The sequence below is a fragment of the Lissotriton helveticus genome, chromosome 3_1, assembly GCF_964261635.1.
Source record: "Lissotriton helveticus chromosome 3_1, aLisHel1.1, whole genome shotgun sequence".
Taxonomy (NCBI): Eukaryota; Metazoa; Chordata; class Amphibia; order Caudata; family Salamandridae; genus Lissotriton; species Lissotriton helveticus.
The window spans coordinates 32,765,486-32,779,279 of NC_136061.1; the positions used below are offsets into that span (position 1 = coordinate 32,765,486).

Sequence of the window (13,794 nt, forward strand, 5' to 3'; positions counted from 1 at the left end):
GATTTCGGCAGTGAAAGGTTTGTGTGGGTTTCTCCGTGGCTTCTATATACATCGTTTCTAATGTGTGGTTTCTCTGGGCACCTGATTTCCGCAGTGAATGATTTCTGTGGGTTTGTGGGTTTCTCCGTGGCTTCTATATACACGGTTTCTAGTGCGTGGGTTCTCTGGGCACCTGATTTCCACAGTGAAAGGTTTCTGTGGGATTGTGAGTTTCTCCGTGGCTTCTATATACATGGTTTCTAGTGCATGGTTTCTCTGGGTGCCTGATTTCCGCAGTGAAAGGTTTGTGTGGGTTTGTTTGTGGCTTCTAAAGGGGGTTTCTAGTGCGTGGTTTCTCTGCGTGCCTGATTTCCACAGTGAAAGGTTTCTGTGGGTTTCTTTGTGGCTTCTAAAGGGGGTTTCTAGTGCGTGGTTTCTCTGGGCGCCTGATTTCCACAGTGAAAGGTTTGTGTAGATTTCTCCGTGGCTTCTATATACATGGTTTCTAGTGTGTGGTTTCTCTTGCTGCCTGATTTCCGCAGTGAAAGGTTTCTGTGTGTTTTTCCGTGGCTTCTATATACATGGTTTCTAGTGTGTGGTTTCTCTGGGCACCTGATTTCCGCAGTGAAAGATTTCTGTTGGTTTGTGGGTTTCTCCGTGGCTTCTATATACACGGTTTCTTGTACGTGGCTTCTCTGGGCGCCTGATTTCCGCAGTGAAACGTTTCTGTGGGATTGTGGGTTTCTCCGTGGCTTCTATAAACATGATTTCTAGTGCATGCTTTCTCTGGGCGCCTGATTTCCGCAGTGAAAGGTTTCTGTGGGTTTCTCCGTGGCTTCTATATACATGGTTTCTAGTGTGTGGTTTCTCTGGGCACCTGATTTCTGCAGTGAAGGGTTTGTGTGGGTTTCTCCGCGGCTTCTATATACATGGTTTCTAGTGTGTGGTTTCTCTGGGCGCCTGATTTCGGCAGTGAAAGGTTTGTGTGGGTTTCTCCGTGGCTACTATATACATCGTTTCTAATCTGTGGTTTCTCTGGGCACCTGATTTCCGCAGTGAATGATTTCTGTGGGTTTGTGGGTTTCTCCGTGGCTTCTATATACACGGTTTCTAGTGCGTGGGTTCTCTGGGCACCTGATTTCCGCAGTGAAAGGTTTCTGTGGGATTGTGAGTTTCTCTGTGGCTTCTATATACATGGTTTCTAGTGCATGGTTTCTCTGGGCGCCTGATTTCCGCAGTGAAAGTTTTGTGTGGGTTTCTTTGTGGATTCTTAAGGGGGTTTCTAGTGCGTGGTTTCTCTGCGTGCCTGATTTCCACAGTGAAAGGTTTCTGTGGGTTTCTTTGTGGCTTCTAAAGGGGGTTTCTAGTGCGTGGTTTCTCTGGGCGCCTGATTTCCACAGTGAAAGGTTTGTGTAGGTTTCTCCGTGGCTTCTATATACATGGTTTCTAGTGTGTGGTTTCACTTGCTGCCTGATTTCCGCAGTGAAAGGTTTCTGTGTGTTTCTCCATGGCTTCTATATACACGGTTTCTAGTGCGTGGTTTCTCTGGGTGTCTGATTTCCGCAGTGAAAGGTTTCTGTCGGTCCGTGGGTTTCTTCGTGGCTTCTATGTACATGGTTCCTAGTTCGTGGTTTCGCTGGGCACCTGATTTCCGCAGTGAAAGGCTTCTGTGGGTTTCTCCATGGCTTACAATATACATGGTTTCTAGTGCGTGGTTTCTCTGGGTGCCTGATTTCCGCAGTGAAAGGTTTGTGTGGGTTTCTCCGTGGCTTCTATATACATGGTTTCTAGTGTGTGGTTTCTCTGGGCACCTGATTTCCGCAGTGAAAGATTTCTGTTGGTTTGTGGGTTTCTCCGTGGCTTCTATATACACAGTTTCTAGTACGTGGTTTCTCTGGGCGCTTGATTTCCGCAGTGAAACGTTTCTGTGGGATTGTGGGTTTCTCCGTGGCTTCTATAAACATGGTTTCTAGTGCATGCTTTCTCTGGGCGCCTGATTTCCGCAGTGAAAGGTTTGTGTGGGTTTCTCCGTGGCTTTTATATACATGGTTTCTAGTGTGTGGTTTCTCTGGGCACCTGATTTCTGCAGTGAAGGGTTTGTGTGGGTTTCTCCGTGGCTTCTATATACATGGTTTCTAGTGTGTTGTTTCTCTGGGCGCCTGATTTCCGCAGTGAAAGGTTTGTGTGGGTTTCTCTGTGGCTTCTATATACATGGTTTCTAGAGTGTGGTTTCTCTGGGTGCCTGATTTCCGCAGTGAAAGGTTTGTGTGGGTTACTCCGTGGCTTCTATATACATGGTTTCTAGTGTGTGGTTTCTCTGGGCACCTGATTTCGGCAGTGAAAGGTTTGTGTGGGTTTCTCCGTGGCTTCTATATACATCGTTTCTAATGTGTGGTTTCTCTGGGCACCTGATTTCCGCAGTGAATGATTTCTGTGGGTTTGTGGGTTTCTCCGTGGCTTCTATATACACGGTTTCTAGTGCGTGGGTTATCTGGGCACCTGATTTCCACAGTGAAAGGTTTCTGTGGGATTGTGAGTTTCTCCGTGGCTTCTATATACATGGTTTCTAGTGCATGGTTTCTCTGGGCGCCTGATTTCCGCAGTGAAAGGTTTGTGTTGGTTTCTTTGTGGCTTCTAAAGGGGGTTTCTAGTGCGTGGTTTCTCTGCGTGCCTGATTTCCACAGTGAAAGGTTTCTGTGGGTTTCTTTGTGGCTTCTAAAGGGGGTTTCTAGTGCGTGGTTTCTCTGGGCGCCTGATTTCCACAGTGAAAGGTTTGTGTAGGTTTCTCCGTGGCTTCTATATACATGGTTTCTAGTGTGTGGTTTCTCTGGGCGGCTGATTTCAGCAGTGAAAGGTTTGTGTGGGTTTCTCCGTGGCTTCTATATACAAGGTTTCTAGAGTGTGGTTTCTCTGGGTGCCTGATTTCCGCAGTGAAAGGTTTGTGTGGATTTCTCCGTGGCATCTATATACATGGTTTCTAGTGTGTGGTTTCTCTGGGCACCTGATTTCCGCAGTGAAAGATTTCTGTTGGTTTGTGGGTTTCTCCGTGGCTTCTATATACACTTTTTCTAGTGCATGGTTTCTCTGGGCGCCTGATTTCTGCAGTGAAAGGTTTCTGTGGGATTGTGGGTTTCTCCGTGGGTTCTATAAACATGGTTTCTAGTGCATGCTTTCTCTGGGCGCCTGATTTCCGCAATGAAAGGTTTGTGTGGGTTTCTCTGTGGCTTCTATATACATGGTTTCTAGTGTGTGGTTTCTCTGGGCACCTGGTTTCTGCAGTGAAGGGTTTGTGTGGGTTTCTCCGTGGCTTCTATATACATGGTTTCTAGTGTGTGGTTTCTCTGGGCGCCTGATTTCCGCAGTGAAAGGTTTGTGTGGGTTTCTCTGGGACTTCTATATACATGGTTTCTAGAGTGTGGTTTCTCCGGGTGCCTGATTTCTGCAGTGAAAGGTTTGTGTGGATTTCTCCGTGGCTCCTATATACATGGTTTCTAGTGTGTGGTTTCTCTGGGCGCCTGATTTCGGCAGTGAAAGGTTTGTGTGGGTTTCTCCGTGGCTTCTATATACATCGTTTCTAATGTGTGGGTTCTCTGGGCACCTGATTTCCACAGTGAAAGGTTTCTGTGGGATTGTGAGTTTCTCCGTGGCTTCTATATACATGGTTTCTATTGCATGGTTTCTCTGGGCGCCTGATTTCCGCAGTGAAAGGTTTGTGTGGGTTTTTTTGTGGCTTCTAAAGGGGGTTTCTAGTGCGTGGTTTCTCTGCGCGCCTAATTTCCACAGTGAAAGGTTTCTGTGGGTTTCTTTGTGGCTTCTAAGGGGGTTTCTAGTGCGTGGTTTCTCTGGGCGTCTGATTTCCACAGTGAAAGGTTTTTGTAGGTTTCTCCGTGGCTTCTATATACATGGTTTCTAGTGTGTGGTTTCTCTGGGTGCCTGATTTCCGCAGTGAAAGGTTTGTGTGGGTTTCTCCGTGGCTTCTATATACATGGTTTCTAGTGTGTAGTTTCTCTGGGCGGCTGATTTCGGCACTGAAAGGTTTGTGTTGGTTTCTCTGTGGCTTCTATATACCTGGTTTCTAGTGTGTGGTTTTTCTGGGCACTTGATTTCCGCAGTGAAAGATTTCTGTTGGTTTGTGGGTTTCTCCGTGGCTTCTATATACACGGTTTCTAGTGCGTGGTTTCTCTGGGCGCCTGATTTCCGCAGTGAAAGGTTTCTGTGGGATTGTGGGTTTCTCCGTGGTTCTATAAACAAGGTTTCTAGTGCATGCTTTCTCTGGGCGCCTGATTTCCGCAGTGAAAGGTTTGTGTGGGTTTCTTTGTGGCTTCTAAAGGGGGTTTCTAGTGCGTGGTTTCTCTGGGCGCCTGATTTCCACAGTGAAAGGTTTCTATGGGTTTCTTCGTGGCTTCTAAAGGGGGTTTCTAGTGCGTGGTTTCTCTGGGCGCCTGATTTCCACAGTGAAAGGTTTCTGTGGGTTTCCTTGTGGCTCCTAAAGGGGGTTTCTAGTGCGTGGTTTCTCTGGGCGCCTGATTTCCACAGTGAAAGGTTTCTGTGGGTTTCTTCGTGGCTTCTATATACATGGTTTCTAGTGTGTGGTTTCTCTTGGTGCCTGATTTCTGCAGTGAAAGGTTTCTGTGGGTTTCTTCGTGGCTTCTAAAGGGGGTTTCTAGTGCGTGGTTTCTCTGGGCGCCTGATTTCCACAGTGAAAGGTTTCTGTGGGTTTCTTCGTGGCTTCTAAAGGGGGTTTCTTGTGCGTGGTTTCTCTGGGCGCCTGATTTCCACAGTGAAAGGTTTCTGTGGGTTTCTTCGTGGCTTCTAAAGGGGGTTTCTAGTGCGTGGTTTCTCTGGGCGCCTGATTTCCACAGTGAAAGGTTTCTGTGGGTTTCTTCGTGGCTTCTAAAGGGGGGTTATAGTGCGTGGTTTCTCTGGGTGCCTGATTTTCACAGTGAAAGGTTTCTGTGGGTTTCTCCGTGGCTACTATATACATGGTTTCTAGTGCGTGGTTTCTCTGGGCGCCTGATTTCCGCAGTGAAAGGTTTCTGTGGGTTTCTTCGTGGCTTCTAAAGGGGGTTTCTAGTGCGTGGTTTCTCTGGGTGCCTGATTTCCACAGTGAAAGTTTTCTGTGGGTTTCTTCGTGGCTTCTAAAGTGGGTTTGTAGTGCGTGGTTTCTCTGGGAGCCTGATTTTCACAGTGAAAGGTTTCTGTGGGTTTGTGTGGGTTTCTCCGTGGCTTCTAAAGGGGGTTTCTAGTGCGTGGTTTCTCTGGGCGCCTGATTTCCACAGTGAAAGGTTTCTGTGGGTTTCTCCGTGGCTTCTATATACATGTTTTATAGTGCGTGGTTTCTCTGGGCGCCTGATTTCCGCAGTGAAAGGTTTCTGTGGGTTTCTTCGTGGCTTCTAAAGGGGGTTTCTAGTGCGTGGTTTCTCTGGGCGCCTGATTTCCACAGTGAAAGGTTTCTGTGGGTTTCTTCGTGGCTTCTAAAGGGGGTTTATAGTGCGTTGTTTCTCTGGGCGCCTGATTTCCACAGTGAAAGGTTTCTGTGGGTTTGTGTGGGTTTTTCCTTGGCTTCTAAAAGGGGTTTCTAGTTCGTGGTTTCTCTGGGCGCCTGATTTCCGCAGTGAAAGGTTCTGTGGGTTTGTGGGTCTATTTTTGTAGAGTTTTTGCACGTTACCGGTTTCTATTAGTTTGCGAAGGCGTTGGGGGAGGTTCTATAGGCGCAGGCCCATAGGTGTAAATGGCCTCTATTTATATGGTGCGTGGGGTGCATGGTTGTACCCCTGCATACGTTCCATATGTTACATGATTCCTCTATACCAGGCATTCCTTTCGCAGCTCGGTTTCTCTCGGTGCGTTCGGTGGTCTTCGGTCAGTGTTTCTGCGGGGCCGGCTCCCGACAGGGGTTTCTTCCTGTAGGTGGATGCCTGTAGTGTCGGGGGTCTGCAAGGGGGTGTGGCTTCTGCAGATGGACGGCTTCGGTGGGGTGCAGGGGGTGTGCACAGGTCTTCAGGGGGCTGGGACCCTTGAACCTGGTGCACTGATGGAGGTCAGTGGTGTGGGGGTATGTTGTGTGCCCCCCACTCCAGGCTCCAGGAGACCGTGTTTACCCCCCTGCTCCCGCCGCCTGCCTGTGGCCCCGCGCTGCTGCCTGTGTTTGCCCTCCCACCCCACGCCGCCTGTGGCCCCCACGCTGCCTGTGGCCCCCGCGCTGCCTGTGTTTGCGGTCCCCAGGCCTCCCTCCGGGCCTCCCTGCGGCCTCCCCCGTTGCCTGGCGCCGTCTCCACGCCTGCGGTTACCAACAACACACGGGCCCGGGTATAAGAGCCCGGGCAGCGGGCCCGGGGGGCACCTTCGTCCTCCGAGTCATAGCCGTCGGATCGAAGACCTCAGGAGCCCGGCGAGATGGTGAGTCCGGTCCCGGCCTCCCTGCGCCAAGCCGTGCCTCTCTGTCCCTGTCTGTGCATCTCTGTCCCTGTCTGTGCATCTCTGAACCTGTCTGTGCATCTCTGTCCCTGTCTGAGCCTCTCTGAACCTGTCTGTGCCTCTCTGAACCTGTCTGTCCATCTCTGCACCTGTCTGTCCATCTCTGCACCTGTCTGTGCCTCTCTGTCCCTGTCTGTGCATCTCTGTCCCTGTCTGTGCATCTCTGAACCTGTCTGTGCATCTCTGTCCCTGTCTGAGCCTCTCTGAACCTGTCTGTGCCTCTCTGTCCCTGTCTGTGCCTCTCTGTCCCTGTCTGTGCATCTCTGTCCCTGTCTGTGCATCTCTGAACCTGTCTGTGCCTCTCTGTCCCTGTCTGAGCCTCTCTGAACCTGTCTGTGCCTCTCTGAACCTGTCTGTGCCTCTCTGTCCCTGTCTGTGCATCTCTGAACCTGTCTGTCCATCTCTGCACCTGTCTGTGCATCTCTGTCCCTGTCTGAGCCTCTCTGAACCTGTCTGTGCCTCTCTGTCCCTGTCTGTGCCTCTCTGTCCCTGTCTGTGCATCTCTGAACCTGTCTGTCCATCTCTGCACCTGTCTGTGCCTCTCTGTCCCTGTCTGTGCATCTCTGAACCTGTCTGTGCATCTCTGTCCCTGTCTGTGCATCTCTGAACCTGTCTGTCCATCTCTGCACCTGTCTGTGCCTCTCTGAACCTGTCTGTGCATCTCTGTCCCTGTCTGAGCCTCTCTGAACCTGTCTGTGCCTCTCTGAACCTGTCTGTGCCTCTCTGTCCCTGTCTGTGCATCTCTGAACCTGTCTGTCCATCTCTGCACCTGTCTGTGCCTCTCTGTCCCTGTCTGTGCATCTCTGAACCTGTCTGTGCATCTCTGAACCTGTCTGTGCCTCTCTGTCCCTGTCTGTGCATCTCTGTCCCTGTCTGAGCCTCTCTGAACCTGTCTGTGCCTCTCTGTCCCTGTCTGTGCATCTCTGTCCCTGTCTAAGCCTCTCTGAACCTGTCTGTGCCTCTCTGTCCCTGTCTGTGCATCTCTGAACCTGTCTGTCCATCTCTGCACCTGTCTGTGCCTCGCTGTCCCTGTCTGTGCATCTCTGAACCTGTCTGTGCCGTCCCTGTCTGTGCCCCTCTGTGATTGCCTCTGCCTCCCTGCACCTGGTTGCACCTCTCTGTGCCTGTGTGTGCCAATCTGTACCTGGCTGTGCGCTCTGTACTTGGCTGTACCTTGTTGTACCTTTCTATACCCGGTTGTGACTGTCTGTACCTGACTGTGCCTCTGTGTATGTGACTTACCTCGATGCACCTGGCAGTGCCTCCCCTCTGTACCTGATTGTGCCTCTCTGTACCTGATTGTGCCTCTCTGTACCTCCCTGTGCCTCTCTGTGCCTGATTGTGCCTCTCTGTACCTCCCTGTGCCTCTCTGTACCTCCCTGTGCCTCTCTGTACCTGATTGTGCCTCTCTGTACCTCCCTGTGCCTCTCTGTGCCTCTCTGTACCTCCCTGTGCCTCTCTGTACCTCCCTGTGCCTCTCTGTACCTCCCTGTGCCTCTCTGTACCCGATTGTGCCTCTCTGTACCTCCCTGTGCCTCTCTGTGCCTGCTGATTCCCCTGCCTCTTGCGCCTGCTGCGGTGTGTCCCCATCTGTACAAAGGTACCCGGGACTCCGTGGGGGCCCCCGGGGGCCGGGTAGTAAAGCATGTGCGCAACCAGGGGGAGCCGGGTGTGGCGGCGGGGACTGCAGGGGGAGGCAGGCAGTGTGTGGGGGTGCAGCAGGTAGGTGAGAGGAAGGCACGTAGGCAGGCGGTGTGTGGGGGGCCGGTGAGTGGCAGGGGGTTAAGGTTTAGGTTGGTGGTATTGTACTAGGATACGGCGCCTCAGGGGACTGTACACCTTACTGTGTTTGTATTCTATCTCGGGAATGGTGCTATAAGGAGAAGAGAACCACACTTCCTCTTCTAAATTAGGCCAGGCCTAAACAGTATTCGGACACTCCTTAGCACACATTACAATATTCAGCACAAGTTTGCATGTTTGTATTCCACTCATACATAAGTTACGCAAATTAAACAAAAAAGCTTTTGAGGTCCTTGTAATTCAGATTGTTCTGCAGGTGTTGTTTATTATTTTGATCGATGTCACAGCCAACACGTGTTTCGTCAGTAGGGAATGTAACCCTTGACTTTTTCAAGGCTGTTAGGTGAGAAAAGGTAATATATTTGTAACATATTCGGTTCCATTTGAACAGATTATTGTTATACATCATTTTTATGTTACTCTAGCAGGCGGTGGTGGGTTTTATTGGCAATGCTCATATACATTTGTGCATGTTAATTTACGGGAAGTTGTATTTAAAAAGCAACCACAGTTGTACATGATTTGCTCTCCAAACTTGAGAGGTTTCTCTAGTGCACCCATTGAGATATGGAGAAATTAATGATTCGTTTTGTCATGCTCTCAAATTTTGAGTTTTAAAAAAATTATTTAAGTTGTGCGTTGTGAAACTAATTACCGGGGTGAAGATTTCAGTTTGTGAGTCTAATATTATGCTATAGTGGCATGCGTGAAGTAAATGTGAGGTAAGTGCCCTGAGTACCTATTTTCCTCGAGTGTTCTTTTTTCTGTGTGAAGAGAAGAGGATCATAATAGGGTTATTAATATGATCTCAACTCCTACACATATAATAACTATGTTGTGATGTCTCCAATATCGTTATGGTCTGTCACTCACCTTCCTTGAGGTGATAATTCCAACCCTCGAAGGGGTATCTGTTAGGGGACCTCGGTTCGTTTGTAGTTTGATCTTCCGTTATATGCCACAGTATCGGTTTGTTTAGAGGCAGCTGTAAGTCAATATGATGTCTTATTAAGATTTTGTTCGTTAACAAATCCTTTTGGTGATTTTAAATAATTCAATTCAGAGTTCGCCATTAAATATTCAGGTTGGTGAGTTTAGCCTTTATATGGCTGCTTGGCAAGTGTCAGATGGTCCATGACACGTGCACTTATGAATATGATTACGTGTGGTTCTCACCATTATTAGATTAGCTGTTCTTTACAGTCGCTATATATACTAAAATGTTGTAGATAATGTTACAAGTGCCATTACACAGTGAGCTCAAATACTGGCCATCCGTGCAAGTTAATCTTCTAATATCTATACTTCCACCAAGTACGTCGTGCCCCTCACAGTTGTGAGAGAAACCTGACAGCATGGTTAGGCTGCAGGTTCCCCCAACGCGCCCTCTACACCTCGTTATTCAAGTCTCCCTTGTTAGCTTACCTTTCGCTTTTCTTATTATCGCGTCCTCGAGTGTCCCCGCTGCTCCGTATTTTCGGGTGCAGTAATCTGTCTCCTGTGTTTCGCGCTAATGTTTTCCAACCGGGAACGCCCTGAGTCACGTGGTTCGTGACCGTTTCCGGTTAGGTTTCAACAGTGCTCATGTTGTTTAGGATGTATCCTTGCTAACGCGGCGGCCATCTTACCCTATCTGCTATCATAGGGTGGCATAGACCTAGGAATCTTTAGTTAAACTGGTTGCCACTATATTATCCCGATAGGTAGTTATCTCGGATTTTGCAATTAGGTTCTCATCTCTCCCTCGATCTCACACTTATTTGTGATTTGTATCCATGTATATTACACGGGGGAGAAAAGTTTGGGAAAAGTGATCCTATGTGCTCTTATGTGCTCGGTTTCGTGAGTGCATTTTCATTGTGCCAATATTTTATTTATTGATTCTATTGATTACAGATTTACAGTGTCTAAGTTCTTGTGACTGTTGATCAGGAATTGTGTTAGCTCGTTTATGACGCGCAGTGCTTTCTTTTCGTGGAGTGTGGGTACTATAGTGGTATGGTTCCTATTCTCCATAAAAGAAGGGTACAGTACAAAACTTTTGCCACATGGTGGTCTTATCAACGTTATATTATCAATAATCAAAAAACAAAAAAGTAAAAAATCATACATTTTGTTATTATGGTGCACACATATTATAAAGTCATGTCATTTTTACAAAGGGTGGTCATCATTGCACCTGTTAGTATATTCAATCCTCAGGTGTCTCTTAACATTTTTAAAAAAAAAATGAATGGGAGATGGTATACATCTGTTTGTTAAGTGTTCAATACATATATGTAGATAGCAGTCCACAGTCATTCTGTTCATGTCTGGTTATGATGTTCGTCTACTGTGTACCCAGAAAAAAATGATACTCTGGGTCAATATTAAGACCGTGTTCCACACTTCTCAGAGTCATGATCCAAGTTGCCTCTCTCCTGCGTAGTGACAGTTCCCTATTGCCACCTCTTGGGTTACAGGGGGTGTGTTCAAATCCAAAATATTTGAAAGAGCGGTTAGTAGTTTGTTCGGGGCATAAGGACATATGTGCAGCTACGGGGTATCGCATGTCTCCCTGTTTTACTGCCCTGATGTGTTCATTGATCCTGTCCCTTAATGGCCTCTTGGTGCTGCCTACATATCTTTTGCCGCATTTGCAGTCTAAAGCGTAGACTACATATTTGGTTAGACAGTTAATGGTACTGAGGATACGGTATTTCTTGGTGTTATTTGGCCCCTGGAAATCTTTTTTCTTTTTGTAAGCCCATTTACAGGCTGCACAGCTCCCACAGCTGTAGAACCCTGGTTCTGATAGCCATGTGTTCTTTTTATGTGCTTGGGGATAGCTTGGGCTTAGTATGTTTTTCAGTGTTCTCCCTCTTCTAAAGGTTATTGTTGGTCTCTCTGTTATGTGTTCCCTTAGCATAGTGTCTGCCCTTAGTAGGTGCCAGTGTTTGTTTAGACTCTTTCTTAAGATTGTTGCCCAGTTATTGTAACCAGTTACGAGTCTGATTTTGTCATTCTTTCTTTTTTGCCTCTGCTCCTTGTCCCTTAGTGTGTCTGTTCTGCTTACTGTGTCTATTCTTTCAGCTGCTTTGAGCAGATGGTTCCTTTTGTACCCTCTATTCTCAAATCTTTTGATTACCCCTTTCTTCTGAGTTTGGAATTCAACTTCATTGCTGCAATTGCGGCGAGTCCTGATTAGTTCTCCATAAGGGATTGCTCTCTTTTGATGTTCTGGATGTGCACTCGTTGCATGTAATAGGGAATTGCACGCTGTGCTTTTCCTGAATAGTCTGCTTTGAATTGTTTCTTTTTCTATATAGAATTCTACATCAAGAAACGCAAGTTTCTTATTGCTAAATTCCATTGTGAATTGTATATTTTGGTCATTGTGGTTCAGGTACTCATGGAATTGATTTAGTTTCTCAGTTGTGCCTGTCCAAATCATGATGCAGTCATCAATGTATCTGCCCCAGAACAGTATATCATTGTTCCATTCTGATGCCGGTGCGCCCCAGATTCTAGTTTCTTCGAATCTCCCCATCACTAGATTAGCGTATGAAGGCGAAAATCTAGAGCCCATGGCCACCCCTTGTTTTTGTCGATACCATTGATCTTTATATAAGAAAACGTTGTTATCCAAGATGGTTTCTACCATTTCTAAGATCATCTCTGTGTGTGACCATGCACTTGCTGGTCTCTTGTTCAGCATTCTCCTTACTGCTGTGAGCCCCGTTTCCCTCTTTATGCATGTATATAGGGAGACGACGTCTAGTGTGACCAATAGCATATTCTCTTCCCATGGTAAGTCTGCCATGATGCCCAGTATATGCTTTGTGTCCCTGATGTATGAGGGGAGATTTAGCACTAAAGGTTTTAGGAACATGTCCACAAATTCTGATAGTCTCTCTGTTGGTCCTCCTATGCCTGATATTATTGGCCTTCCTGTCCACTTTCAAATAGGTTAGTTCATGGTCATCTATGAGACCCGACCCATGTTTCTCAAGATCACATGTAACGGCTTTTCTTTAAAGCCGTTACATGTGATCTTGAGAAACACAACTCTAAGAACACTGTTAAACATCTACACAGGGACAACTTATCGCAGGGAGAAAGAAGAGCCCTCTTAGAACTAAGCCAGAACAGAGAACTCATGATCAGGGAAGCTGACAAGGGGGGGAATATGGTGATAATGCGAAGTACAGACTATGACAGTGAAATTCTCACCCAACTAAACAACAATGAATGTTATGAAAAACTGGCCGACAACCCCATATGGAAACTCACAGACTACATTAACAAACTACTGAAAAAATGGCATGGGTCGGGTCTCATAGATGACCATGAACTAACCTATTTGAAAGTGGACAGGCCTAAATACCCATGCATTTATACAGTGCCAAAAGTACACAAACACCTAACCTCTCCACCAGGAAGGCCAATAATATCAGGCATAGGAGGACCAACAGAGAGACTATCAGAATTTGTGGACATGTTCCTAAAACCTTTAGTGCTAAATCTCCCCTCATACATCAGGGACACAAAGCATATACTGGGCATCATGGCAGACTTACCATGGGAAGAGAATATGCTATTGGTCACACTAGACGTCGTCTCCCTATATACATGCATAAAGAGGGAAACGGGGCTCACAGCAGTAAGGAGAATGCTGAACAAGAGACCAGCAAGTGCATGGTCACACACAGAGATGATCTTAGAAATGGTAGAAACCATCTTGGATAACAACGTTTTCTTATATAAAGATCAATGGTATCGACAAAAACAAGGGGTGGCCATGGGCTCTAGATTTTCGCCTTCATACGCTAATCTAGTGATGGGGAGATTCGAAGAAACTAGAATCTGGGGCGCACCGGCATCAGAATGGAACAATGATATACTGTTCTGGGGCAGATACATTGATGACTGCATCATGATTTGGACAGGCACAACTGAGAAACTAAATCAATTCCATGAGTACCTGAACCACAATGACCAAAATATACAATTCACAATGGAATTTAGCAATAAGAAACTTGCGTTTCTTGATGTAGAATTCTATATAGAAAAAGAAACAATTCAAAGCAGACTATTCAGGAAAAGCACAGCGTGCAATTCCCTATTACATGCAACGAGTGCACATCCAGAACATCAAAAGAGAGCAATCCCTTATGGAGAACTAATCAGGACTCGCCGCAATTGCAGCAATGAAGTTGAATTCCAAACTCAGAAGAAAGGGGTAATCAAAAGATTTGAGAATAGAGGGTACAAAAGGAACCATCTGCTCAAAGCAGCTGAAAGAATAGACACAGTAAGCAGAACAGACACACTAAGGGACAAGGAGCAGAGGCAAAAAAGAAAGAATGACAAAATCAGACTCGTAACTGGTTACAATAACTGGGCAACAATCTTAAGAAAGAGTCTAAACAAACACTGGCACCTACTAAGGGCAGACACTATGCTAAGGGAACACATAACAGAGAGACCAACAATAACCTTTAGAAGAGGGAGAACACTGAAAAACATACTAAGCCCAAGCTATCCCCAAGCACA

The 13,794-nt window shown here is 46.9% G+C and overlaps 1 protein-coding gene across 1 annotated transcript in view; it reads left to right on the top strand.

Moving 5' to 3' along the window:
- Positions 1–6,291: 6,291 nt before the first annotated feature.
- LOC144822075 (tubulin alpha-1D chain) overlaps positions 6,292–13,794 on the top strand; it is a 53,211-nt gene continuing 45,708 nt past the window's right edge. The window contains exon 1 of the mRNA XM_078679162.1: positions 6,292–6,378. Within this exon, the coding sequence (XP_078535288.1) occupies positions 6,376–6,378 (3 nt within the window). The 5' untranslated portion in view covers positions 6,292–6,375. The remainder of the gene's footprint in view (positions 6,379–13,794) is intronic.